We start from the raw sequence: 25,593 nt of genomic DNA on the forward strand, positions 1-25,593 counted from the left end.
CTGGCTGCACCCAGACTCTGTGGCTTGGCAGAAAGGAGGGAAGAGCAATCAAAGCTACTTCCTTCTGCCCTTCAAAAGATAACCCCAGGACTTGTGTCCCAAAGTCACTGAGTGACTGTGAAGGGAAATTACTTAGAACATCTCCAGATCATGGTGTCCTCGAGAGAAAGGGCCTGGGATACACCGGGCCTTTGACTGGTTTCTTGCTTTTAGCAGCCTACAGTGATCGTTAGATGGAGCGTGCACACTCGTCGAAGCAGATCCAGTGATTTCCTAGGGAAAGCTGAACAGGCTGAGTGACGGGACAGAAGCTGTTTGGGCTCTGTGACATTTTTATGGCAGAGTTCTCTCTGGGGGGCACTTGATAAGTAGCCATTTGTTTTCTGTTAATTAGAAAATGGGTGGTAACTGATTTTGCCATAGCAATTGGTGTGTTGTTGTCCTGTGGCCTGTACTGAGTATTGTTAAGGGCCACCCCACATTGAGAGAGAGATTCTGCAGTAAAAGCAGTGCCACTCTGGCCCATATTACGGGAGAGGGGAGAGCACACTGAAAATGGAGCAAGAAAGCCCTCAGTGTTTTGAACTCCAACAAGAAGGTGGCCTTTTCCTTTAAATAGTTTTCAGATGCTTTTTCTTGTCCGGGGCAATTGCAGGGCGAACACAAAGCAGGTGCCGATAAACCCTATTTCTACTTCTTCTGGGAAGTTGGATGCATTTTGGTGGCAGAGGTTAAGCTCATTGGCTTTGGGGTGGAAAACCTGGATTCCGTTCCTGGCTAGACCACTTGGTTGCAGAGTGACTGCGGGCACTTGCTCTCTGAGCCCGTTGCCACGAGTGAGAGGTAGATCGCAGTGAGGATTTAGTGAGGCGATGGCCGTGGTGGGAGCTAGCCAGAACTAGCAGGTGCTACCATGGAGCTTTGTGGCAGCAGGCTGGGGACACACGTGAGGCGGGTCGGGACTCTCTGTCCCTTGCCTCTGTGCTCATTGCCAGAGATGTCCTTCCTATAACCCCTGTAACAGTGGCATATCAGACATGGGGCTTTTCGTGTATGCCAGGCACTATTCAAAATACTGCACATGCCTCACTTCAGTTGTTTTTCATAGCAGGCCTACAAAGTAGATACTATTATTGTTCCATTTTTCCAGCTGAGGTAAACGAGGCACAAAGGTCAAGTAACTCATACGATCCACACAACTAATAGGTGGTAGAAGTGAATTTGAACCTGGTTAGTCTGCTTCAGAACCCACGCCTTAAGTGAAATGCTCTCAGCATGACCATTGGGAAGCGCCCACCTGCCCCCGATGACGGCAGCAGGCCATCGAGTCTACAAAGCAACCGGAGGCAGCTCTCGGCCATTCTCCTCTGCCTCCCAAACTGCCTGGGGCCCGGGGATTTCGTGTCAGCTCAAGCTTGTGGGCTGGTGGTGACGAGCATGCCACCCCAGAGGGCTCAGATGCTGGTCAGAATGAGCACATGTGCTCTTAAATTGGGCATTTCCTAACCAAGCAAAACTGTCCAGTGACTAAGCAATGTCGAAGTAAATGGCTCAGAAATAGTGGCTCCTGAAGTAGCTTAGAGAAGTAACTTGAGCAGCAGGGTCAGGGTGGACAATCTGACAATCTCCTCCCCTGGCCTCCTTTGTGTTTACAGCTGTAAGGTTTAGAAAGATCCCAAGCCAGGCCAAGGATAACTCTGATTTCAGTATCTGCTTTCTCTGTGAGCTGGTATCGCCATCACAGAAGAGATGCCAGCCCTGCAGCCATCTCAGAAGAAAGAGGCTCAGGCTTGCCCTGTGGTTTTGGACCTGGACAGAGTGAATTCAGGTGGCTCCACTCAGTGGGCCCGAGGATGGCTGGGCTGAGGGGAGGAAGGACCTTGATGTGAGATAGGCATATAGGGTGGGTGTGAACACAGAGATGCAAAACTTGGACCGGGAGACAGAAACTACTAGAATGGGCTAAAGTCAGGGAGGGGAAAGCATAGGAAAGCCAGGTGCTTTCACAGAAGACCTATGACTTGGGCAAATGAGAGTGAATGGTCCTCAGCCAAGGGTAAGGGCAGGGTCTTGACACAGTGAGCATTAGGGAGTCCAAGGAATGGGACCAGAGCTTCCCGAGCAGACAGAGGCAAAGGGCAGGGTCTTGACCCATGACAGGAGAGTGGAGGTGGGGGCCTGGGCTGGACGAGGAGAGGGTCTCTGTCTGCAGGGCTGTGCTAGGGAGCCCTCTGAATGGGTTCAAAGGAGTGAAGAGCTGCCTTTGGGAGATGGTGGAATCTCAGGACTTGAACTTCTCTCATCTTCTAGCAGTGTCAGCTCTGCACCTGGTGCATGGCCAACAGGGAGAGGGAGGAGGTAGCCAGGGAGAAACCAGACAGAGCAGAGAGAGGGTGGGATTAGGTGGGGGATTTACCAAGGCGGTTTCCTTGAGATAAGACAGCACATCACTCAGTTTTATCTCACTTGACAAGTTTCCAGGGTTCTGGATGTAAGGTAGGTGTGGAATCAGTATAGGATTTGGACTCAAGAGATTTTTCCCCCAGGAGCTGCTTTGGGCGCCCCAGAAACTAACCGTCTAGCCCAGGGTTCTCCCTCCGGGGGACGGTCAGAGGCGGCAGCAGCTCCCTCAGCGGCAGCCCTTCCGCTGAGGCCCACAGGCTGCGGCCTGAGGAGGAGCCACATCCCTGGAGCTGCCCCGGGGACGGGAGGGAGACTTTCCCTGTGCCCCCGGGTCAGCTCCGGGCATCTCCTTCCGAGGGGGCTGGGGCCTTTCTCCCCAGGCAGCAGCCACACTTCCCTCCTGAAGCTCTCTGCTTCCTCTTCTACCGTAGCACTGTCACAGAAACCCCATTTCCTCTGCGGGGTGTGCATTTATACATAAACGTTTGGTTACCTGTGGGAACCTCCTATAAACTTACTGGTGGTTGACTTTGGAAGATATGAAAGGAGTAACTTGATACCCTGAAAATATCATTCCCAAGAATTATTTCGTGAACTATGTACTTGTTTATATCTTATTTATTCCAATAATAATTCCCAGTTATTTTCAGCTAGAAACATGGCAGGGAGAGGGCTGAGAGAGTCCTGGCATGTACAAGGTTATGTGGTCACAGTTCCCTCTGGGGACCTTATTAAACATACACTTGCTTAGGCAACATTCAAATTCAGATTTGTAATTGCATCACCAACATAAATCACCATCATTTGACCACTCCAGCCCTCCCATAACCTCCCCCCTCCCATCAGAAATACTTGCCGTGCATCTGCTGGAACCTAGACAAAGTGTAGTTGAGGTTCCTGTTGTTCCTGAGCTTTTAGGAAACCAAGGTTACTAACACAGACGGACATGATGACCATCCAAAGGCTCCTCAAGCATGGGCTGTGAGGAAATGAAAACCGGGAATACGGAAGTCAGCGGGGGGCCTCCAGCTGGAGGGTCTACCAAGGAGTGGTGCAGGGGGAGCTCAGTCACTCACGCCACACTGCACTGCGGCTAGTAAAGTGAGGTGTTCTCGCTGATGGCATGAGCTACAGGAACTGAGACCTGGAAGGAGCCAGGATGTGAACCCTCCCGGTTCCTAGCCAGGTACTGTGGAAACCTGATGCCAGCTGGAACTTGTGATTCGTTCTGCACATTGGTTATCATCTGTCCCTCTTCCTTCTGTTTCCTTTTCCATTCAGCTGCTCCTTCCTCATCTCTTAACGTGAAGTTATTTCAGAATTGGAGGCTGGCACACTGCATTTCCCTCCACGTATGCCAAGCTCTTTGTTAATCTCCCATGTGATGTTTAAGATGCTGAATTCCAATCGGTGCAGGCCCTGGGGCGTGAACTCACCATCACAGTCTGAGCAAGTGTGCCCCAGGCTGTTTCATTAGCAGCAGATCAGCACTAAATTAGTGGACACAGCTTGCTGAGGACTGAAATGCTAAAACCTCCTTCGTTCATTTACTGGTGGATGGTAACAACTTTGAGCCAAAATCATAAGGTGGGAATTTGGGGTAAAATGGATTCATGTGGTGAAGAACATTCAGGGTATATTGCATCCTGTCCCAGCTCTGGGGTGGCTTCTCATCTTTCTGTCTCTTTTGTCATTATTACAAAAGGAGAAAAGTTTGGTTTTTGTCCTTCATCCCACTCAGCAGCACTTCCCCCAGCTCAGCCTGCACTGACCCGGTGGGGGAGAGGTGGTCCTTCTAGAGGCTCTTTGTGGCGTAGGAGCTGTCACTGGTACACTTCTCCATGACTTGGCCCTCCAGCTGAAGGGTCTTGCTCCCCCAGCTCTGGGCTGCCAAGAATAAACGGTCCATTTCCACCCTGCGGCCTGTCTCATCTCGCTCCTTTCCTTTGCCTTTTCTGTTGATCCTACATGGTTCTGCTGCCCTCTCCCCAGCTCTGCCTATATTCCCTTTTTCCCTGCCATTTATCATACCTCCCGTGGACCCTAATTGGAATTCTCCATTTTGTCTCCCTTTCCTTAAGATCAGCACATTCAGTGTTACACAAACTTCTGTGTGATTCAACTGTTTTAAAAATCCATAAAACCAGAATTTAGGCAAGTCTAGAAATTCCCAGAGATTCGTGGTCACCTTTTGAGGATTTGTTTTTAACCCCAAATGGTATTACTGTCTTGGACTCTATTGGCATCCATGGGAGATTAAGATTAGAGATGTTTGTTGGTACAGCAAAATGTTAAATGGACACCTCATTTCTCTCCTTTATTTTCTAAAGCCCAAATGACTTACCATTATCTCAAATCAACAAATCAAGTAATATGCAAATACTTTTCCTTGAGTAGCTCATGCGTACCCTTTTTAGTCATGTAACAAATGGTTACTATTTGTTAATTAACTTAAGAGAGAATCATTGAACACCTACTTTTGCTAGACACCTGGGGATTCAGAGGTGAGCTAGATAAAAACAGGCCCTGCTCTCAGGAGCTTACGGCTTAATGCCCAGTAGGTAAAGAATATGGGGTAATATAATATGGACCTTGAAAACTGGCTGAGGAATTAGACTGATGTGGAAATTAACAGTTGCTGGAGATGTAGGTCAAGAGAAGCAAAAATTTCTATTAGAATCTATCAACAAATAATTATCAAGTACTATTTACAATCATAGAAAGGACATCAGAAGTACAGTGCCTATTTTTATGAGCTAGCCAAGACAACAAGGTGTACACACACATGATAGCACATAGCAGGAGTAAAATACACAGTGCAGAGAAGCACCTTAGGAATGGAAAGGGGAAGTCATTTATTCAACAAACGTGAACTGAGCACCTGTTGTGTAAGCTGTTGTGCTAGGAGCTGGACATACAAACATGAATTAAATAGCTGCTTACAGTTAGAAGCTTGGTTTGGCTAATATACTATCCTAGATCATTACAAAAGAAATACCGAGGAAGAAGGTATTAATTTTGTTGGGGATGGGGAAGGATGTAGAGAGGACTTCATGGAAGGGGTGATCACACTTAGTTAGGGTGTTGTTGAAGGATCAGTAGCAATTATCTGGTGGCGAGGAGGGCATTGTAGGCAGAAAAAAGCTTGGTCAGGGTGTATGGATGTAAAATAGCTTAGTGTTTTGGGGACAGTACAGTAGTTCAAAACGGGGGGAGGATAAATTCCAAAGTTAAAGGAAGTGGTGGGAGATGGGTCATAAGTGACACTGTCAGAATTGTGTTTTAGAAATCATCTGATGACATGGATTGGGGAGGGGATGAGACTGGAACCAGTCAGAGTACTATTATAATATTCCAGGTGAAAGACAGTGAGGATCTAGGGCTGTGATAATGGGATGCACACAAAGGGAACAGATCTGAGATACATAGGCAAGGCCATCAACAGGACTTGGTGACTAACTGGTAGTGAGGTAGTGAAAGCCAGAAGTTGAGTATGAGGAGAGTAAAAGTTAGCTTGTGGGGAAAGGTCTAAGTCCATTTTGGGTTGAGTTGAGTTTCAATAGCCTGTTGGACATTCAGTTAACACCCAGCTGCAACAAGAGCTAAGGAGAGAGTCTGGAGTTGGAGATAGATAGGGAGTCATCAACATGTAAGAGGTGGTCAAAACCATGAAAATAGATGAGATTACTTGTGGAGTGGGTGTAGCACAGGATCTACAGTCGGGGAATGGAATGAGTGCTAAAGATTGGGAAGGTTGGTATTCCATGGTGCTCAGGATACATTAAGCAAAAATAAAAGGGTTCACATAGAAAAATCAGGGAGCGTATGAAACCAAGTTACAGGGGAACCTAGAATTCTGGCTAAGGAGGTTGTACTTTTTTCTGAAACTGTTAAAGAATACAGATGAACAGTGTCCTAGGATGATTGTTTTGATGGCAGTGCTCAGAATAGATTGAAAGGGAGAGAGACCAGGGGCAGGTTTACTGGTTTAGAGGGACTGGTACAGTGCCATCTACAAGGTGACAGGGGCTTCGGTGCAGCAGGACTGGAAATGCAGGGATAAACAGAAAAGTCAATTCAAGGAAGGATGTACAGGCCATGCTCAAAGGTTGCACTAATTCAGACGGCATTTTGCATCCTGGTGACTAGGATGCTGGGTTGTAGACAGGGCTGTGAGTCAGGGATAATGTCATCTCTGGCACCTGATACATGCTATGCACTCATTACTTGTTGAGTAGATAGATAAGTGGTGGTACTGTTGATAGAAATGAAGGAATCATAAGAAACACTGGATTTGGAAAGAAGGTGATCAGTTCAAGTTTGAACATGTAGGATATTCCAAGTGGGCATGTTCAATAGGTGACATGTGAGAGGAGATAACTGGAGTTGCAGATCGCTTCAGCTCATCAAGTATTTAGAAGCTGGGCACACAGGATGAACAAAGATACGCAAGATACTTTAGAAGCTACAGAAAGTTATATTAAAAATATGCAAATTACTGTAATATCAGGTAGAAAATGTTAAGAAAAAAAGTAATTAGGAACCCACTGTCTGACATTCAGAAGGGCCCATTTATTAAGACATTCTCTGGTGAAGGAAGAGTGAACAGTTTTGCTTATGACTTCTTTCTTTAGCCTCTAGCTCTGGCTCAGCCTACCCTGCCTAACTAGGAGCTTGTGAAGAAACTCTGAACGCTCACATGTATGGGAGATAAACCAGGGCAGGCGTTATAGGAACTTTCTTAAAAGAGCAACCAAATAGATTTTCTTTACAGCCACAGGATCTTCAGGGAGGGGGAGGGAGAAGAGTGGAGGTCATGTCATAATATTTAATTGTACATATTAAAGAAGACATTTCAAACATATCAAGCATGAGAAACAGAAGACTACTATATTCTGAGAATATCCTGTACCCTTTAGAAACAAATGTGCAAACATCCCAAATCCAGGCTTGGGTATATATTTTAGACTATGAAAATACAAATTTTACATCTCATTTATTCCTCAAAGGATTGAAAGGGAATGGATGTCTGTGGCCTTGGCCTTGGATGAGAGAAAGATAACTATGTTTTGTAGTTTGCAAGACTCATTATCTCTTCAGAGCTTTGGGGGCTTCATTGGTAGGTAAACTAGAAGGCCCTGAACACACTGGTTATTAAATGTTAACGTGGCATACTGGGATTGGAACCTGGTTCCAGAGTAACATGCAAATACAGTCCTCAGATCACCTGAGCTTGGGGACTTTAGCCTAATATGACTGAGGAGCCTTAAAGTACTGACTGACTATGTTAGTTTGAAAACATTAAGTACTTTTCTAATACAGTTTCTCCCATGAATAGAAGTATTAAATATGTCAGGCACACATTTAACTGCTTTATAACAGTCTTAAACACTTGTTGAGCATTTGCTATGTGCCAGACACAAATTAAGAGTTTGCTTAATCTTTCTTATCATTTCTGTAATGGAGGCATTTTTTTCTCCCCATTTTAAAAATTAGGAAACTGAAGCATAGAGAGGTTACTTAGCTAGTATGTAGTGGTTCTAAGGCTGGAGCCCTGGCAGAGCCCATGTTGAACTGTTAAGTCTTAACTGTTAGGCCAGATGGCCTGGCACATTTGTGAGATTGCCTTGGATTAGAACTGGGAAGCTTATCCAAGACTGCTATTTATCCAAGTAACCTCATAGGCCATTTGAAATGTAGGAAATGCTGTGGAACCAAAGAGCCAAATAATTTAGTATAAATTAGTTCACAGTTTGAGGACCTTTGGATGTTTGTCTCCTTTCCACTGACCAGAGCAAACCTTTCAACTTGTTTAAGCCAAATGCTCCTGGTAATTGACAAGGCTGCTAAGGCCAATTCTAGGAAAACATAACACTTGAGTATTGAGCATGATGCAATCTGACATACTAGGGCCTTTGCTGTAGTTCTTACACAAAGCACCGACTGACATCACAGAACCACTGTGGGGCTCCTTCTAGTACCCAAAGGTGCAGAACCACCCTAGGCCGGGAAGGGTGCCTCCTCTGAGGATAAAAGCCATGCAGACTTACCAGCTGGGGTGGGTTGTTTTCTTCTGCCCTCTAGCTGGCTTGCAGGCTAGGATTCCTGCTGTGTGTGTGCAAGCAAATGCAGTCCTTGGCACCCTCCCAGGAAACCCAAGAGTTTTGGCTTTACATCAAGTTGACAAGAAGGCATTTTTTCCCCCCCTCAAACCATTGCCCAGGGAGATGAATCCTCATCAGCCCCACATCCAGAGTGAAATCTGGAAAACCCAGTTCAGAGCTTTTGAAGAAGCTGCTACAGGGCATTTTAGCAGCAGATCCTAAAGTATTAAAGGGCTGCTTACTGATAGGGAAGTGGAGCTTAGGAGGCCCTTTAAAATGTGTGTTTTTTTGTAACCCAAGAATGGATGTTCACTGTAGAAAAATAAGAAAATGGATAAAACAAAGCTCCTTCGTGGGGTCCTATTTTGCACATACACTAAATCTTGTTTAATGTAGAAGGGGAAGCAAATTGAAGAAACCATATGGACAAAAGTTGCTACAAACTTGAGTTTTCCACTAGAATGTTTAAGGAAGGTAACTTGTTCATACCACTCTCCATTCTAAAACTGCTAATACAGATAGCATTGAAGAAAACTCAAATGGTGTGCGGCCTTGCAGGAATAACAAAGTTGTCCGATCTTCCTAAGATAGGCTTGTTTCTTGGTTTATGGCTAGTGTACCTCGCCACACTGCTGATCATGGCTGGAGTGAGGAGATACCTATACCAAAAACTGTTATGTGCTTTCTTTCCCAGACACCAAATGGACTGCTTCTGACCCCGAGTCCACTGCTCTCCAGCATACATTTCTGGAGCAGCCTTAGTCCAGTTGCTCCACTGAGTCCTGCCCGGCTACAAGGGCCAAATACGCTGTTCCAGGTGAGCATTTGGAAATGAACTTTTAAATATCAAACTTCTCATGGATGTGCTTCCCCAGTAAATCCTGCAAAGGTAACAGTTCTGCCCCATGTCTGGTTACAGTGATAGGTTTCCAAAGAGACTTCATATTAATGAGGCTGGAAGAGGCAAAATTTTTAAAATTATATCTTGTAAAATCTCATATGCCTTTAATATATTAATCTATTAATCAACAGAGATATCACTTGAAATAAGTTGAAAAACAAAAATAGGGAACAAAATTTCCATATTGTAATAGAATAGTTATCTGCATAATTCAATGAACCATCATCAAGTTCTCCCTGTTACATAATAAGAAAGGAACATCTAGGGCATTTGATTAAAAACTAATTAAGTCTTAGATGCTTTACTTTGCAAAAATCTCTGTACTAGGTAAGCACATTTATTATTCATTCACACACCAGAATCTTGCAGTAGCATCATTTGCTATTATGTGACAATCAGTATTTCCTCTTTAAGACCCAAGATTGTTACTCACAGACCAAGAAGTTACTGTTTGAATATGTGCGTGTAAAGTAGAAAGGATCCTAGGGACAGGAATGAAGTGAAGCTGGGTAAAGTGCAGGCTTCTTTACAGGTCTAACTCTAGCCTTGTCTATCTCAGCCACCCTGTATCCCATGCCTGCTCTCCAGTGTAGCTCACCCCAAACTAACTGTAGTTCCTTTGCTCCCATTGCATTTAGCACGTACCACTTTGTATTATGACTGCGTGTTCATCTGGCAGTCTCCCTGACTAGACTGGCCCCCCCAAAAGGACAGAACTGCATCTGTTCACTGTGGTGTGTCCCCAGTGTCTAGCACACTGTTTGGTATACAAATCACGCTCAGTAATTATCACTGACCAAATCTATGGATGCCTAAGAATTTGTCAAGAGATGTCTAAGAAAGTTAAAAAGATTAGGTCTCCGTGATTTTTTGATTTGGTCATTTTCCTTATTGAAATTAATATTTACTTCCTTTGTGCCAGGAGCAGTACATCCTGGGATTTAGAGTCTAGCTGGAAGAAGGGTGAAGCTGAAGAGGTTTTGATTGCTATCTTGATTCTCTAGTTTCTTTGTAGGGTTGAGGTAGGGTGTCATGACGTAACTATATCCCTGGGGTTATCAGGTTTCTCTTCCTGGCCTTTCTTCCCATCACAAGAAATTGAGTTATGCACATCCAATTTGTTGATTCTTAGCTATTTCAATTCAGGGAAACCAAAAACCAGAAGTAGTGAGCAAAAAGCAGTAAGCAAATGTAGTACTAGCAAAGTTGTAAATTAGATTTATCTTTTGATCGGGAGCTAAAAGATGTTATTTCTGGAAGGTCTCCAGACTGCAGCAGCATTATTCTAGTATTATAGCTCCTGAGTAGAGCAGAAAGGAGGGACTTGGTACATATGTACAATAAGCTCAGTGGGGGTAGGGACTGCAATATTATTAGTCTAAATCTAGAACCTAACACAAGGCCTCTGTAGGACTAATGGAATGGTTTTCCTTACGGGGAATTCTTTGGGGTCCTTTGCCTTAGATAGTGAACCTTTTCCAGTCCATTACTCCCAACAGTAATAATGGTTTGAGACCAGTGGCTCTCAAAAGTTAGCGTGCAACAGAATCAGCTGGTGGGTGTATTGAAATACAGATTACTGGGCCCCATCCACAGAGTTTCTGATTTAGAAGGTCTAGGATAGAGCCTGATGTAATTTCTTTCAATTTCTAGTGATGTGGCTGCTCTGGAAACCACTTTGAGAACCACTACAGACCAGTTATTCCTAATTTACGTTTAGAATTCTTTTAGTTTCACAAAATGCACCTGTACTCTCTATTGGAGCCATTCAGAAAAAATCCCTGAAAAAAATATGTAACTGTTAAAATGTCTGACCTGGCCTTGGGCCTTCTTTTTGTGACTGGGGTCCATGAGACTAAGGATAAATAATTTTGTACCTTTTAAAATACTACTATTATGAGAAAAACAGTTGAGTATGGTAAAAGCTGAAATTAGAAGTTTTGAAAATGGTAAATAACAAAACATGGTAAGAGGAATAGTACTTTCTGATGTTAAAACGAGACATTTCAAATTAAAGCTTTTCAAAATTCAGATCACCATCAACAATGCCCCTTCAGTGAAAATAATTTAGCTTAAAAATAAACTTCTTTCCATGCTCTAAATGTGTTGGAGGGGAAAAAACATATTGGGCCTACAATAAATTTTGGATAATGCTAGTAAATTTCCTATTGTGATAATTAGTAAAGTAGATCAGAATCTTTAGGGTAACAGTTCACAGAGCTGAGGAGTTTCTGTACAGAAAGTCTCCTGATACATTGTTATAGCAGACACTGAAAAATTTAAGGGAAGAGGTATGCATGTTTGAATATGTGAGTGTAGAATAGAAAGGATCCTAGGGACAGGAATGAAGTAAAGGTGGGTAAAGTGCAGGCTCCTTTACAGGTCTAACTCTAGCCTTGTCTATCTCAGCCACCCTGTATCCCATGCCTGCTCTCCAGTGGGATACACTGTACTAAACATCTGTACTAAATCTAAAAACACAACTTTGATTTACACATTGAGATTGTTTTTAACCAGACAGTTTGGCATTCTGACCTTGTCTATAGTATGACTTCTGCTTTTGAAAGATATTTTAATCAAATCTGGAATACACCTAGTAGTAGTAGGTACAGATAATATCTTGACATAAAGTGGAACTAATTAAGTTTTCGATTGATGTAATTTTTAATTCAACAAATCTAACTGGGGAGATAATCTGCAATGCTCTGAGTCAGAGACTGTAGGGTATATATACAGTATGTGAGTAGCAGAGGTGTAAATAAAGTGCTACAAGAACCCACAGGAGGAGCTCTTCCTAGCTGGGGTCTGGACAAAGGCTCCAAGGAAGCGGCATCTGAGTGAGGAGGAAGGGACAGGGTTTCCACAGATGGAGAGAAGCACATTCTAGATTACAGAGCTGCATGAATTGTGTACAAGAAGTTCATAGTCTGTTCAGGAAGGGCCTGGGTGATAGGAGGTCACTAGTTGGCAAAGTAGCCGCAGGCCTTGGACAGTATGCTCAGGATCTTCCATCTTAATCTGCTGTTAAGTGATCATAATGATGGAAAGTTTTTTAGGCTGGAGACAGTGATACCTTTCTAAAATACAGAACCTACCATACTAATACCAGTGTGGAGGAAGAACTGAACAGAAAGCCTAAGGGGCAGAAAGATATGAGGAAATTTACTCTCCTACAAATACTGAGGGGAGAATCATCTTTTGGATTAAGCAATGGAAATAGGAATATATTTAGAAGACATTCCAGGAAGACTTTTAGTTGGGTTTGAGAAATAGATAGTGATAATAGGACAGGCAAAGATTATTACTAAGCGAGTTAAAGACTGGAAATGCTATTAGTAACGACATTTATTGAGGACTACTATACCAGACATTGTTCTGAACACTTTTCATGGTTTCTCATTTAATACACCTAAGAGTTCTATTTGAAAAGATGAGTGACATCACTGGGCCTTATTTTTCTTAATTTGCCCATGACTACACATTAATAAGTGGCAGAGCCCTGATTCAAGTTTAGGGTCATGCTCCTGTCTTCCACTCTCACTGACATAACAGTGCACACAGAAGAGCAGTTTGTGGGGAAGAGGCATTTGTGGGGATGTCTGACAGCAGGAAATGACTGAGTACACTATAGGAGAAAGGAAGGCTGACGATAAAAGTTTGGGAATATTGCAATTTAAGAAAAGGGACTTGGGGGTAGGGAGAGCCAATAACCAAAAGCACCCATGACAACTGAGTATATAAAGAGCAAGGGCAGAAATCAGTAGTATGTTTTTAGAAACAGATTAACAAAACCAAAAGCTGGAAAACACCAGTAAGATGGACAAAAATCAAAATGAGAGAAGATGGAAATAAACTAAAAGCTGAAAACTCAAAACCTGCTCTTCTTCTAGTGTTCACCCTAAGTTCACTTTAAGTCAATGGGAACAGTGGTTAGGAAGCATGGATCTTAAAAGAGTATAAGCTATATGCAAACAGATTTGACAGCCAGTTGAAATAGGAAAAATTCTATAAAAAATTAAAATTGCAAAGTGTCCAAAAAGAAACAAATCCGTGACTAAGCCAATAATCATTAAACAAATGGAAACAGTAAAGAGCACCCCCACCCCTCCCACATAAGTTGGGCAGTTTGTTATGAAGCCCAGCAAGCATATCTTTCAGTCAGGCAGAATTTAAAACCTGGCATTACTGCTTTTCAGCTATTAGCCAATCAGAACTTATTTCTCATCTATAAAACAGGGGTAACCAAATTTACAGGCTCTAGATAGCAAATGAAATGACAGCCATTGATAAACTGTAATACAAACATACCAGCAGCTGAAATAGTTTGAGAATTGCAAAAATGTATTTACTTGCTCTGTAATTACATAGTGTACTTTTGACATGTGCAGGGCTGTATAGTTTGACATTTAGTATTGAAGTGAAGTTTAATATAAATAATTAAGCTAGAAGACAGACCAAGATATCATTCTGACACATACCATCCTAGACAATGAAAATCTAGTTTTGAACAGTCATGTTTCAAAGGACCTTAATTATTATTGTTCAGTTGGGAGTATAGCTGCTTTATTTCTTTCAGACCTGAAAGTTGTTATTAAAGCTATACTTTCATTTATTATCTCAGTTACCAACAGTACAGAAACTTTTACTCTTTAAGATTTGTCACTTGTAGGTAATCTGTTATTTTTCATTTTAATTAGAGTATTTTCTCAGCCCAATAAAGGTTAAGATAGAGACATTCCTCATTTTTAACATTACTGAGAAACATGTTTGTTTTAAAATGAAGTATTATAAATTATACTGATTCATATGTAAAGAGTCAACTGTGGTTTTCAAATTTTTTTCTTAGTATTTAAAGCAAGTCAGCAGTCTAAGTAGCTTGGAAACTTTTTAAAACAGTATTACAACGTGTTTCAACAACATATATTTTTTTTCTAGTAACCTAGGCATATAAAATTATAAGGGACATTTTCTGGATCTTGTTTGCTGTATGTAATCTTGATATCATTGTCATCTTCCAATTATCCATTCTGTAAAATAATTGGCAAGTGACCTCTATCATAGAGGTGACAAGAGAACTTATCCACTATGGTCTGTCTAGGAATGTAAAGAACTCAAATTCTTCCCAATGGATTTGCAATAATTAATTTGAAAATCTTTTGTCCCCTACAGTTTCCAACACTGCTTAATGGCCACATGCCAGTGCCAATCCCCAGTCTGGACAGAGCTGCTTCTCCAGTACTGCTTTCTTCAAACTCTCAGAAATCCTGATGACATCTGACCACAATTAAAGACTTATTAGCTGATGAAACAAGTTTGTCCCCATGGGCTAGTTTACCTGTGTCATGAGAAGGACGTTGTGAAACCCTGTTAATTTGGTTTGCACTTTTCATAACATGGATGGTCTAGATTTATGTTAGCATTTTAAAACTTTTTTTTATATTCAACTTATATATGAAAATCTGTTTTGCATTAAGTGAATTTTAATGTTTTTGTTTTTTTATATCTTAAGTGTTGAACACTGTTGACAGTGAAGAACTTTTCTTAATGGTTTTCAGTGTAACTAATAAGGATGTGAAGCTTTTCTTCTCTTTAATTCTGCATATGCTGAATTGTGCTTATATACACTATAACCAGCTGTGCCTTCCTTTGCATTTAGTTTTATGTAAATGTTTATATATTTTTTAGAATTAAGAGAATATGTTTGAAAGACAAACGTATCAAACAGCTCTCTAGTAGAATTTCATTATTTTTCACAAATAGGCAATATGAAAGCATATTCATATTTTTCATTTTTGCTTTCACTTGTATAAGAATTGCCTTAGAACCTCTTTTGAACTAAAATTCAATAAATGTAATGTCCAAGTAATGTTTTTATAAAAAGAAACTAAGCCATATTTAGACAATAAACATTCATAAAAAAAAATGTTCTAAAGTGCATTTTTTTAAAAATGAAAAGCTAGGCTTCTAACAGTTTACAACCTTTTAGACACCTCTCAGACAAAAATCTGAGATAGAAACCTACATCAAGTTCATTCTACTTATGCCCTGAAATATTTCATAGGTTAGCATATTCTTATTTCAAAAAGTTAGCCCTGGTTCTCCCAGTTTTCCATGCAGAATCACACGCCTCATACTTTTCCTGTATATAAGTTAGGGTTTCTCTACATCCCTGGAACTGTAGTTAACATTTAAAAATCCTACACTTTGGAAGGGGCTCATAGACGTGATGAAAACAACAAAGAACCAATTTTGTAACACCAGGTATCTTTATGCGTAGGTATATAGCCTTGCTTGTGGAAACTGAGGTAGAATATACTCCATATGTATTACCAAGTTTACAGTGAGAATGAATTAAATCTGATAGATGAAATATAAAATTCTTCAGGTACCTCATTATGGAACTGAACTGATTATATAACAATTTGGAACACTCACCAGTAAATTCTTTTATATAGTATAGTTTAAAGCAGTGGTAATACAAACTTTTTCTGTTCCTTCAAAAATATCAACAGGCACCATGCTGAGGAATTGTTCTGCATATGAAGTAGGAAAATACTAATGTAAGATAAGAGAACTGGAAAGTGTCCAGTGGTTTCAATTCAAGATCAAGTTAATTATCATCCTTAACTATAAGTAACAGAGACCAATTTGAGATGCAGCTAAATAACTGATCCAAACTAGGTGTTAAATGGCAGGGATTATGAAAAAGGGTACAAAATAAAGCTTGTAAAAGCAGAGTTTCTGAACTTCAAATAATCTAAAATTTTGTTATGATACTTATTTTTGAGTATCAAATTTTGAGATTTTCAGTTGGAACTGAGCATCTCCTATGTAAGGAGAAAAAAATCCAAACAACCTTAATATGCATCTTTGAATATAAAGTTGGGCTGATTACAAAATCCACTAACAGACACTACCATCACTCCCTCACAGGCTGAAAATAAGTCTACTTTTATTTTATTTACTAAAATAAAAGGGCTGGTCTAGGGAACTAATATTTACCAAACATAAAATGTTAGAGCAAGAAGGGGTCTTTTGAGAGGATCCCGTCACTGATTCCCAGATAAGGACAACTGCAAAGCAGGAGCTGGGAGTTGTCTAAGGCCACAGCTCATCAGAACAATAACTGGTGCTCATTCCAGTTCTATTTTCCCCTGCTTAGCTGTAAGTGATACTGGTCCAAAACTATATGTTAGGTAGAAAAAACAGAGCATTAAAAAAAATTTGTCAGATAAGAGAAGAATGTACCCCAAATGCAACATTCTTATAGAGAAACTTAAGAAAGTTAATTAATGTACAAAAATTTCAATCAGAAATACTATTTTTAAATGTACATACTGACTGGAAATACTCAAACTACTATAAAGCTGATTCTTTTATTCCCTTCCTTGAAATACTATTGTTAACATGCTTTAGCTCCATTTATTAGAAATCAAAAAATACTTTAATTTTTAATGGATCAAAAAACTCACTATAACACAGATGGAGGTATTGAAGTATAATCCGTATAGCTCTGCCTCGTGTGTGTGTGTGTGTGTGTGTGTGTGTGTGTGTATGTTAACAAGTATTTTAGCCAGAAAATTAATTTTCAAAGAATATATTAAATAACTTTTTCCCCCTTCTCATGTCTGCTTGAACAGTGTTAAACTGCTATGGCTAAAGTTTTATAGAACTATAACCTAAATGTTGGTCTCTGTATGCATCTTTTCTATGACTGCGTATTGTCATTCATATATGTATCATTTTTACTGTTACATTATTTTTGTTCAATAAATACTTTGTTATAAAAGATTTGAGGAGGAAAGTGGGTTGATTTACTTCCATTTATTTGGGATGATCCAAATTTCACTTTTCCATATTGGTACAAGTTATAAAATGAGTCATGTCATTTAGCCTTAAGTAGGGCATATCAAAACACGGTATGTTTATATAATTTACTTTAAACAGATATTTATGGAGACAAATATATTTACTGATGTTGAATCAGAGGAAAGGAATGAATTTGAAAAGTGGTCCCCTGACCTTTTAAATCAAGTTTTATCATTCTTCTGTATTGAGATGGGAGGAAATAAGAAGGAAAGGAAAATACAAATTACCATTTATTCTTTCAGTGGCTAATACCATATACTCAATGGTGACGGACTGACAGTTTCCCCCCTAATATGAGGAACAAGATAAGCATAATCCCCTCTGTTGGCATTTCCATTCAACACAGTACTTAAAGTCCTAGCCAGAGCAATTAGGCAAGAAAAAAAAAAAGGCAAACAAATTAGAAAGGAAGAAGTACAACAATCTCTAGTCAGAGGTGGTATAGTCTTATATGTAGAAACCCCTAAAGCATTCACAAAAAACTGCCAGTACTAATAAACAAATTCAGCAAAATTACAGGATACAAAATCAATATGCAAGGATCACTTGTATTGATACATACTAGCAATGAAAGATTTGAGAAATTAACAATTCTATCTCCAATAACATCAAAAAGAATAAAACAGGAATAAATTTAATTGAGAAGGCACAAGACTTGTATACTTAAAATTACAAACTATGAAGAAGGAGCCAAGATGGTGGCGTGAGTAGAGCAGTGGAAATCTTCCAAAACCATATGTATTTTTGAAAATAAAACAAATACAACTATTCCCAAAAGAGAGACCAGAAGATACAGGACAACAGCCAGACTACATCTACACCTGCGAGAACCCAGCACCTCATGAAGGGGGTAAGATACAAGCTGCAGCCCAGCAGGACCCGAACGCCACCCCTCACCCCAGCTCCCTGGTGGGAAGAGAGGAGTCGGAGCAGGGAGGGAGCAGGAGCCCAGGACTGCTAAATACCCAGCCCTAGCCATCTGCACCAGGAGCACAGACACACAGTGCGTGGTGTGCTGGATACAAGGGAAACAGGACAGTAAAATCTGTGAGCAGGTCCCCACAGCTGGCGCCCCTGGGACAAAGAAAAGCAAGTGCTTTTTGAAAGTCCTAAAGGGACAGGAGCCTCACAGCTGGATGGAAGTGTCCCTGTGCACTCAGTCCAGCAGCTGGAAATCCCGGGGAACTCCAGACACCCTAACCCCCTGGGCAGCAGCACAGCTTGAAGGCCCCTCACAGGGTGATAAACAGCCTCCTGCCCATTCCCCCTCCGGCACGGCTCTGCCATAGCAGAGCAGCAGCCTGAAAGCGGCCATGCCCACAGCAGCCGCCCAGGCCAGGCTTCGAGGCCCCATCTCCGTGCAGCTACCCAGCACAAGCCGCTAGGGGTCGCCGTTCTCACAGGAGAGGAAGGCCACAAACCAGCAAGAATGGATGTTCTCCTAGCTGACACATGCACCAACTCCACACAACTACCTCTATCGCCATGAAAAGGCAGAAGAATTTGATCCAGACCAGACTAACAGACACAACCCCTGAGAAGGAGCTTGGAGAGATAGACCTAACGATTCTTCCTGAAAAAGAATTCAAAATAAAGATCATAACCAGGCTGATGGAGCAGCAGAGAAAAATGCAAGAGCTAACAGACAAAGTAGGGAGGGAGACTACAGAAATAAAACAATCTCTGGAAGGATTTAAAAGCAGAATGGATGAGATGCAAGAGGCCATTAATGGAACCGAAACCAGAGAACAGGAACGCAGAGAAGCTGATGCAGAGAGATAAAAGGATCTCCAGAAATGAGACAATATTAAGAGAACTGTGTGACCAATCCAAAAGGAACAATATCTGCATTATAGGGGTACCAGAAGAAGAAGAGAGAGAAAAAGGGATAGAAAGTGTATTTGAAGAAATAATTGCTGAAAACTTCCCCAAACTGGGGGAGGAAATAATCGCTCAAACCACAGAAGTACACAGAACTCCCAACAGAAGGGACCCAAGGAGGACAACACCAAGACACATAATAATTAAAATGGCAAAGATTAAGGACAAGGACAGAGTTTTAAAGGCAGCTAGAGAGAGGAAAAAAGTCACCTACAAAGGAAAACCCATCAGGCTATCATCAAGACTTCTCAACAGAAACCTTACAGGCCAGAAGAGAATGGCATGATATATTTAACGCAATGGAACAGAAGGGCCTTGAACCAAGAATACTGTATCCAGCACAATTATCATTTAAATATGAAGGAGAGATTAAACAATTCCCAGACAAGCAAAAGTTGAGGGAATTTGCCTCCCACAAACCACCTCTACAGGGTATTTGAGGAACTGCTCTAGATGGGAGCACTCCTAAGGCTAAACAGATGTCACCAGAGAAAATAAAATCACATCAAAGAAAGCAGACCAACGAAATATTAACTAAAGGCAAAAAATAAAATCAACTACTCACAAAAGCAGTCAAAGGAAACACAAAAGAGTACAGAATAAAACACCCAACATATAAAGAATGGAGGAGGAATAAGAAGGGAGAGAAATAATCACCAGACAGTGTCTATAATAGCTCAATAAGCAAGGTAAGTTAGGCAGTAAGATACTAAAAAAGCTAACCTTGAACCTTTGGTAACCATGAATCTAAAGCCTGCAATGGCAATAAGTACATATCTTTCAATAATCACCCTAAATGGACTGAATGCACCAATCAAAAGAACCAGTACTCTTGGTTCAAGAGTAATAGAATGGATAAAAAAGCAAGACCCACCTATATGCTGCTTACAAGAGACCCACCTCAAACCCAAAGACATGCACAGACTAAAAGTCAAGGGGTGGAGAAAGATATTTCATGCAAACAACAGAGTGAAAAAAGCAGGTATTGCAGTACTAGTATCAGACAAAATAGGCTTCAAAACAAAGAAAGTAACAAGAGATAAACAAGGACATTACATAATGATAAAGGGCTCAGTCCAACAAGAGGATATAACCATTATAAATATATATGTACCCAATGCAGGAACACCAGCATATGTGAAACAAATACTAACGGAATTAAAGGAGGAAATAGAATGCAATGCATTCCTTTTAGGAAACTTCAACACACGGCACACTCCAAAGGACAGATCTACCAGACAGAAAATAAGTAAGAACACAGAGGCACTGAACAACACACTAGAACAGATGGACCTAATAGACATCTATAGAACTCTACATTCAAAAGCAACAGAATACACATTCTTCTCAAGTGCACATGGAACATTCTCCAGAATAGACCACATACTAGGCCACAAAAAGAGCCTCAGTAAATTCCAAAAGACTGAAATTCTACCAACCAACTTTTCAGACCACAAAGGTATAAAACTAGAAATAAACTGTACAAAGAAAGCAAAAAGGCTCACAAACACATGGAGGCTTAACAACATGCTCCTAAATAATCAATGGATCAATGACCAAATTAAAATAGAGATAAAGCAATATATGGAAACAAATGACAGCAACAACACAAAGCCCCAACTTCTGTGGGACACAGCAAAAGCAGTCTTAAGAGGAAAGTATATTGCAATCCAGGCATATTTAAAGAAGGAAGAACAAACTCAAATGAATAGTCTAATGTCACAATTATCAAAATCAGAAAAAGAAGAACAAATGAGGCCTAAAGTCAGCAGAAGGAGGGACATAATAAAGATCAGAGAAGAAATAAATAAAATTGAGAAGAATAGAACAAACCAATGAAACCAAGAGCTAGTTCTTTGAGAAAATAAACAAAATAGATAAGCCTCTAGCCAGACTTATTAAGAGAAAAAGAGAATCAACAGAATCAGGAACGAGAAAGGAAAAATCATGACAGACCCCACAGAAATACAAAAATTAGTAGAGAATACTATGAAAACCTATATGCTAACAAGCTGGAAAACCTAGATGAAAACCTAGAAAAATACAACCTTCCAAGACTGACCAAGGAAGACATAGAAAATCTAAACAAACCAATTACTAGCAACGAAACTGAAGTGGTAATCAAAAAACTACCCAAAAACAAAACCCCCGGACCAGACGGATTTACCTCGGAATTTTATCAGACATACAGAGAAGACATAATACCTATTCTCCTTAAAGTTTTCCAAAAAAATAGAAGAGGAGGAATACTTCCAAACTCATTCTATGAAGCCAACATCACCCTAATACCAAAACCAGGCAAAGACCCCACCAAAAAAGAAAATTACAGACCAATATCCCTGATGAACGTAGACGCAAAAATACTCAACAAAATATTAGCAAACTGAATTAAAAAATACATCAAAAGGATCATACACCATGACCAAGTGGGATTCATCCCAGGGATACAAGGATGGTACAACATTCGAAAATCCATCAACATCATCCACCACATAAACAAAAAGAAGGACAAAAACCACATGATCATCTCCATAGATGCTGAAAAAGCATTCAACAAAGTTCAACATCCATTCATGATAAAAACTCTCAACAAAATGGGTATAGAGGGAAAGTACCTCAACATAATAAAGGCCATATATGATAAACCCACAGCCAACATCATACTGAATGGCGGGAAGCTGAAAGCTTTTCCTCTGAGATTGGGAACAAGAATGCCCACTCTCCCCACTGTTATACAACATAGTACTGGAGGTCCTAGCCATGGCAATTGAACAAAACAAAGAAATACAAGGAATCCATATTGGTAAAGAAGTCAAACTGTCACTATTTGCAGATGACATGATATTGTACATAAAAAACCCTAAAGACTCCACTCCAAAACTGCTAGAACTAATATCGGAATTCAGCAAAGTTGCAGGATACAAAATTAATACACAGAAATCTGTGGCTTTCCTATACACTAACAATGACCTAATAGAAAGGGAAATCAGGAAAACAATTCCATTCATAATTGTGTCAAAAAGAATAAAATACCTAGGAATAAACCTAACCAAGGAAGTGAAATACCTATACCACGAAAACTATAAGACACTCTTAAGAGAAATTAAAGAGGACACTAACAAATGGAAACTCATCCCATGCTCTTCGCTAGGAAGAATTAATATCGTCAAAATGGCCATCCTGCCCAAAGCAATATACAGATTCAATGCAATCCCTATCAAATTACCAACAGCATTCTTCAAAGAACTAGAACAAATAGTTCAAAAATTCATATGGAAACACCAAAGACCCCGAACAGACAAAGCAACCCTGAGAAGGAAGAATAAAGTGGGGAGATCTCGCTCCCCAACTTCAAGTTCTACTACAAAGCCACAGTAATCAAGACAATTTGGTACTGGCACAAGAACAGAGCCACAGACCAGTGGAACAGAATAGAGACTCCAGACATAACCCAAACATATATGGTCAATTAATATACGATAAAGGAGCCATAGACATAGAATGGGGAAATGACAGCCTCTTCAACAGTTGGTACTGACAAAACTGGACAGCTACATGTAAGAGAATGAAACTAGATCACTGTCTAACCCCATACACAAAAGTAAATTCGAAATGGGTTAAAGACCTGAATGTAATTCATGAAACCATAAAACTCCTAGAAAAAAACATAGGCAAAAATCTCTTGGACATAAACATGAGCGACTTCTTCATAAACATATCTCTCCAGGCAAGGGAAACAAAAGCAAAAATGAACAAGTGGGACTATATCAAGCTGAAAAGCTTCTGCACAGCAAAGGACGCCATCAATAGAACAAAAAGGCATCCTACAGTATGGGAGAATATATTAATAAATGACAGATCTAATAAAGGGTTGACATCCAAAATATATAAAGAGCTCATGCACCTCAACAAAGATAAAGCAAAACAATCCAATTAAAAAATGGGCATAGGAGCTGAACAGACAGTTCTCCAAAGAAGAAATTCAGATGGCCAACAGACACATGAAAAGATGTTCCACGTCACTATTCATCACAGAAATGCAAATTAAAACCACTATGAGATATCACCTCACACCAGTAAGGATGGCCACCATCCAAAAGACAAACAACAACAAATGTTGGTGAGGATGTGGAGAAAGGGGAACCCTCCTACACTGCTGGTGGGAATGTAAATTAGATCAACAATTGTGGAAAGCAATATGGAGGTTCCTCAAAGAGCTCAAAATAGAAATATCATTTGACCCAGGAATTCCACTTCTAGGAATTTACCATAAGAATACAGCAGCCCACTTTGAAAAAGACAGATGCACCCCTATGTTTATCCCAGCACTATTTACAATAGCCAAGAAATGGAAGCAACCTAAGTGTCCATCAGTAGATGAATGATAAAGAAGATGTTGTACATATACACAATGGAATATTATTCAGCCATAAGAAGAAAACAAATCCTACCATTTGCAACAACATGGATGGAGCTAGAGGGTATTATGCTCAGTGAAATAAGCCAGGTGGAGAAAGACAAGTATGAAATGATTTCGTTCATACGTGGAGTATAAGAACAAAGAAAAAGAAAAACTGAAGGAACAAAACAGCAGCAGAATCACAGAACCCAAGAATGGACTAACAGTTACCAAAGGGAAAGGGACTGAGGAGGAACAGTGGGAAGAGAGGGATAAGGGCAGGGAAAAAGAAAGAGGCCATTACAATTAGCATGTATAATTTGGGGGGGTGGGCACGGGGAGGGCTGTGCAACACAGAGAAGACAAGTCGTGATTCTACAGCATCTTACTACGCTGATGGATAGTGACTGTAATGGGGTTTGTGGGGAGGACTTGCTGAAGGGGGGAGCCTAGTAAACATAATGTTCTTCATGTAATTGTAGATTAATGATACCAAAATACAAAAAAAAAAGGAAAGTGAAAGACAATCCATAGAATGGAAAAATATAATTGCAAATCATATACACATAAGGGTCTAATATGGATAATATGAGGAGAACTCCTACAATTCAACAAAAAGGCATAGAACCCAATTTTGAAATGGGTTTAGGATTTGAAGAGTTTCCAAAGCAGATATGCAAATGACCAATAAATTTAATCTCCTTAAGTCATCAGGGAAATGCATATCAAAACCACAATGAGATGCCACTTCACACTTATCAGAATGAATATAATTTAAAAAGTAAAAAAAAAAAGGAAAACATGTTGGCAAAGATGAGAAATTGGAACCCTCACACATTGTTAAGAAGGTAATAGCTGTGTAAAACAGTTTGCAGTTCCCTGAAAACTTTAAAAACAAATTACTAAATATAACCCAATAATTTCACTGCAGTTGAAAACAAGGACTCAAACAGATGCATGGACACCATCCTTCATAGTGGCATTATCAAAACAGCCAGAAGATGAAAAACCCCAGTGTAAAATCAACAGATGAGTGGATAAGCAAAATATTATCTTTTCGTACAATAGAATATTATTCAGCTACGAATAAATGAAGTTCCGATACATGCATGCTACAACATGGATGAACTTTGCAAACATTATGCTAAGTGAAATCAGCCAAACAAAAAGATCACAGTATGATCCCACTTTTATGAAATATCTAGAATAGGCACATTCAGAGATACAAAGGTATATTAGAGATTACTAGGAGTTTGGGGGAGAGGAAAATTAAGGGTTATTTCTTAATGGGTACAGAGTTTCTGTTTGGAGTGATGAAAAATTTTGGAAATAGATGGTGGAAATTGCTGTACAACAACTGTAATTTTTGTGAATGTAAATTATGTCACTAAATTATATACTTACAATGGGTAAAAACTAAATTTTATGATGTGCATGTGTGTGTGTATGTACATATATGTGTATATATATTTTAACCACAATTTTTAAAACAGTAAAAACAAAAAAAAACATCCTCATGAATCGCCTTGGGTCCAAAAGATAGATTAACATGTTAACAAGCTGTCTTTCAAATGTAAGTTAATAAAGCTCCAAATGGAATTCAGCCACCTCTATATACCTGTAGCGACATATTCAAGGAGTGTTAACAATATTATTTGGAAAGAAAACAAAAAAGGCATCCTCTCTTACCTTTAAAACCTTGTCAGTTTAAGATGAATCATAAGTGTTCAAGGTTCAAAATTTCTGAGTTTCAGTTCTCTTCATTGCAACGTTTTCAGGATCTGAATGGTGCTCAAGTATCAAAAAAATACCAAATTCCTTAATAAAATGAAGACACATCCCTAGGACTTCCTAGGAAGAAGAATTTTATATAACTACTGAATATATTTCTTTACTTTTTATATGCAAGAATCAAACTTATGGATACCTATGTTAAATTTATAACAAATCAAATATATAACCTATGAAATGAAAAATCTGACACTTTAAAATTGAGAGTGCTATCCCATAAAATTATAATAGCAATTACTAAATGA

At 40.0% G+C, this 25,593-nt stretch overlaps 2 protein-coding genes across 5 annotated transcripts in view; one reads left to right on the top strand and one right to left on the bottom strand.

Moving 5' to 3' along the window:
• The window catches only part of ELK3 (ETS transcription factor ELK3), a 64,600-nt gene extending 47,399 nt beyond the window's left edge, over positions 1-17,201 (top strand). For all 3 annotated transcript variants that reach the window (XM_073213662.1, XM_017642413.3, XM_017642415.3), the window contains 2 exons: positions 9,202-9,324; positions 14,578-17,201. In XM_073213662.1, the coding sequence (XP_073069763.1) occupies positions 9,202-9,324; positions 14,578-14,676 (222 nt within the window). In that variant the 3' untranslated portion in view covers positions 14,677-17,201. The remainder of the gene's footprint in view (positions 1-9,201; positions 9,325-14,577) is intronic.
• Positions 9-25,593, bottom strand: part of CDK17 (cyclin dependent kinase 17) — a 120,250-nt gene continuing 94,665 nt past the window's right edge. Inside the window, exons 17-18 of one of the 2 annotated variants that reach the window (XR_012121529.1) lie at positions 25,247-25,408; positions 9-3,382 (exon numbers count right to left, since the gene is read on the bottom strand). Coding sequence is in view for 1 of the 2 variants with exons in the window: in XM_073213661.1 (XP_073069762.1) it covers positions 25,377-25,408 (32 nt within the window). In the remaining variant the exon portion in view is untranslated. Of the gene's footprint in view, positions 3,383-16,953; positions 25,409-25,593 lie in introns of those variants that run through there. The other variant, XM_073213661.1, reaches the window with a different exon arrangement.

This window comes from Manis javanica, chromosome 10 (assembly GCF_040802235.1).
Source record: "Manis javanica isolate MJ-LG chromosome 10, MJ_LKY, whole genome shotgun sequence".
NCBI classification, from domain to species: domain Eukaryota; kingdom Metazoa; phylum Chordata; class Mammalia; order Pholidota; family Manidae; genus Manis; species Manis javanica.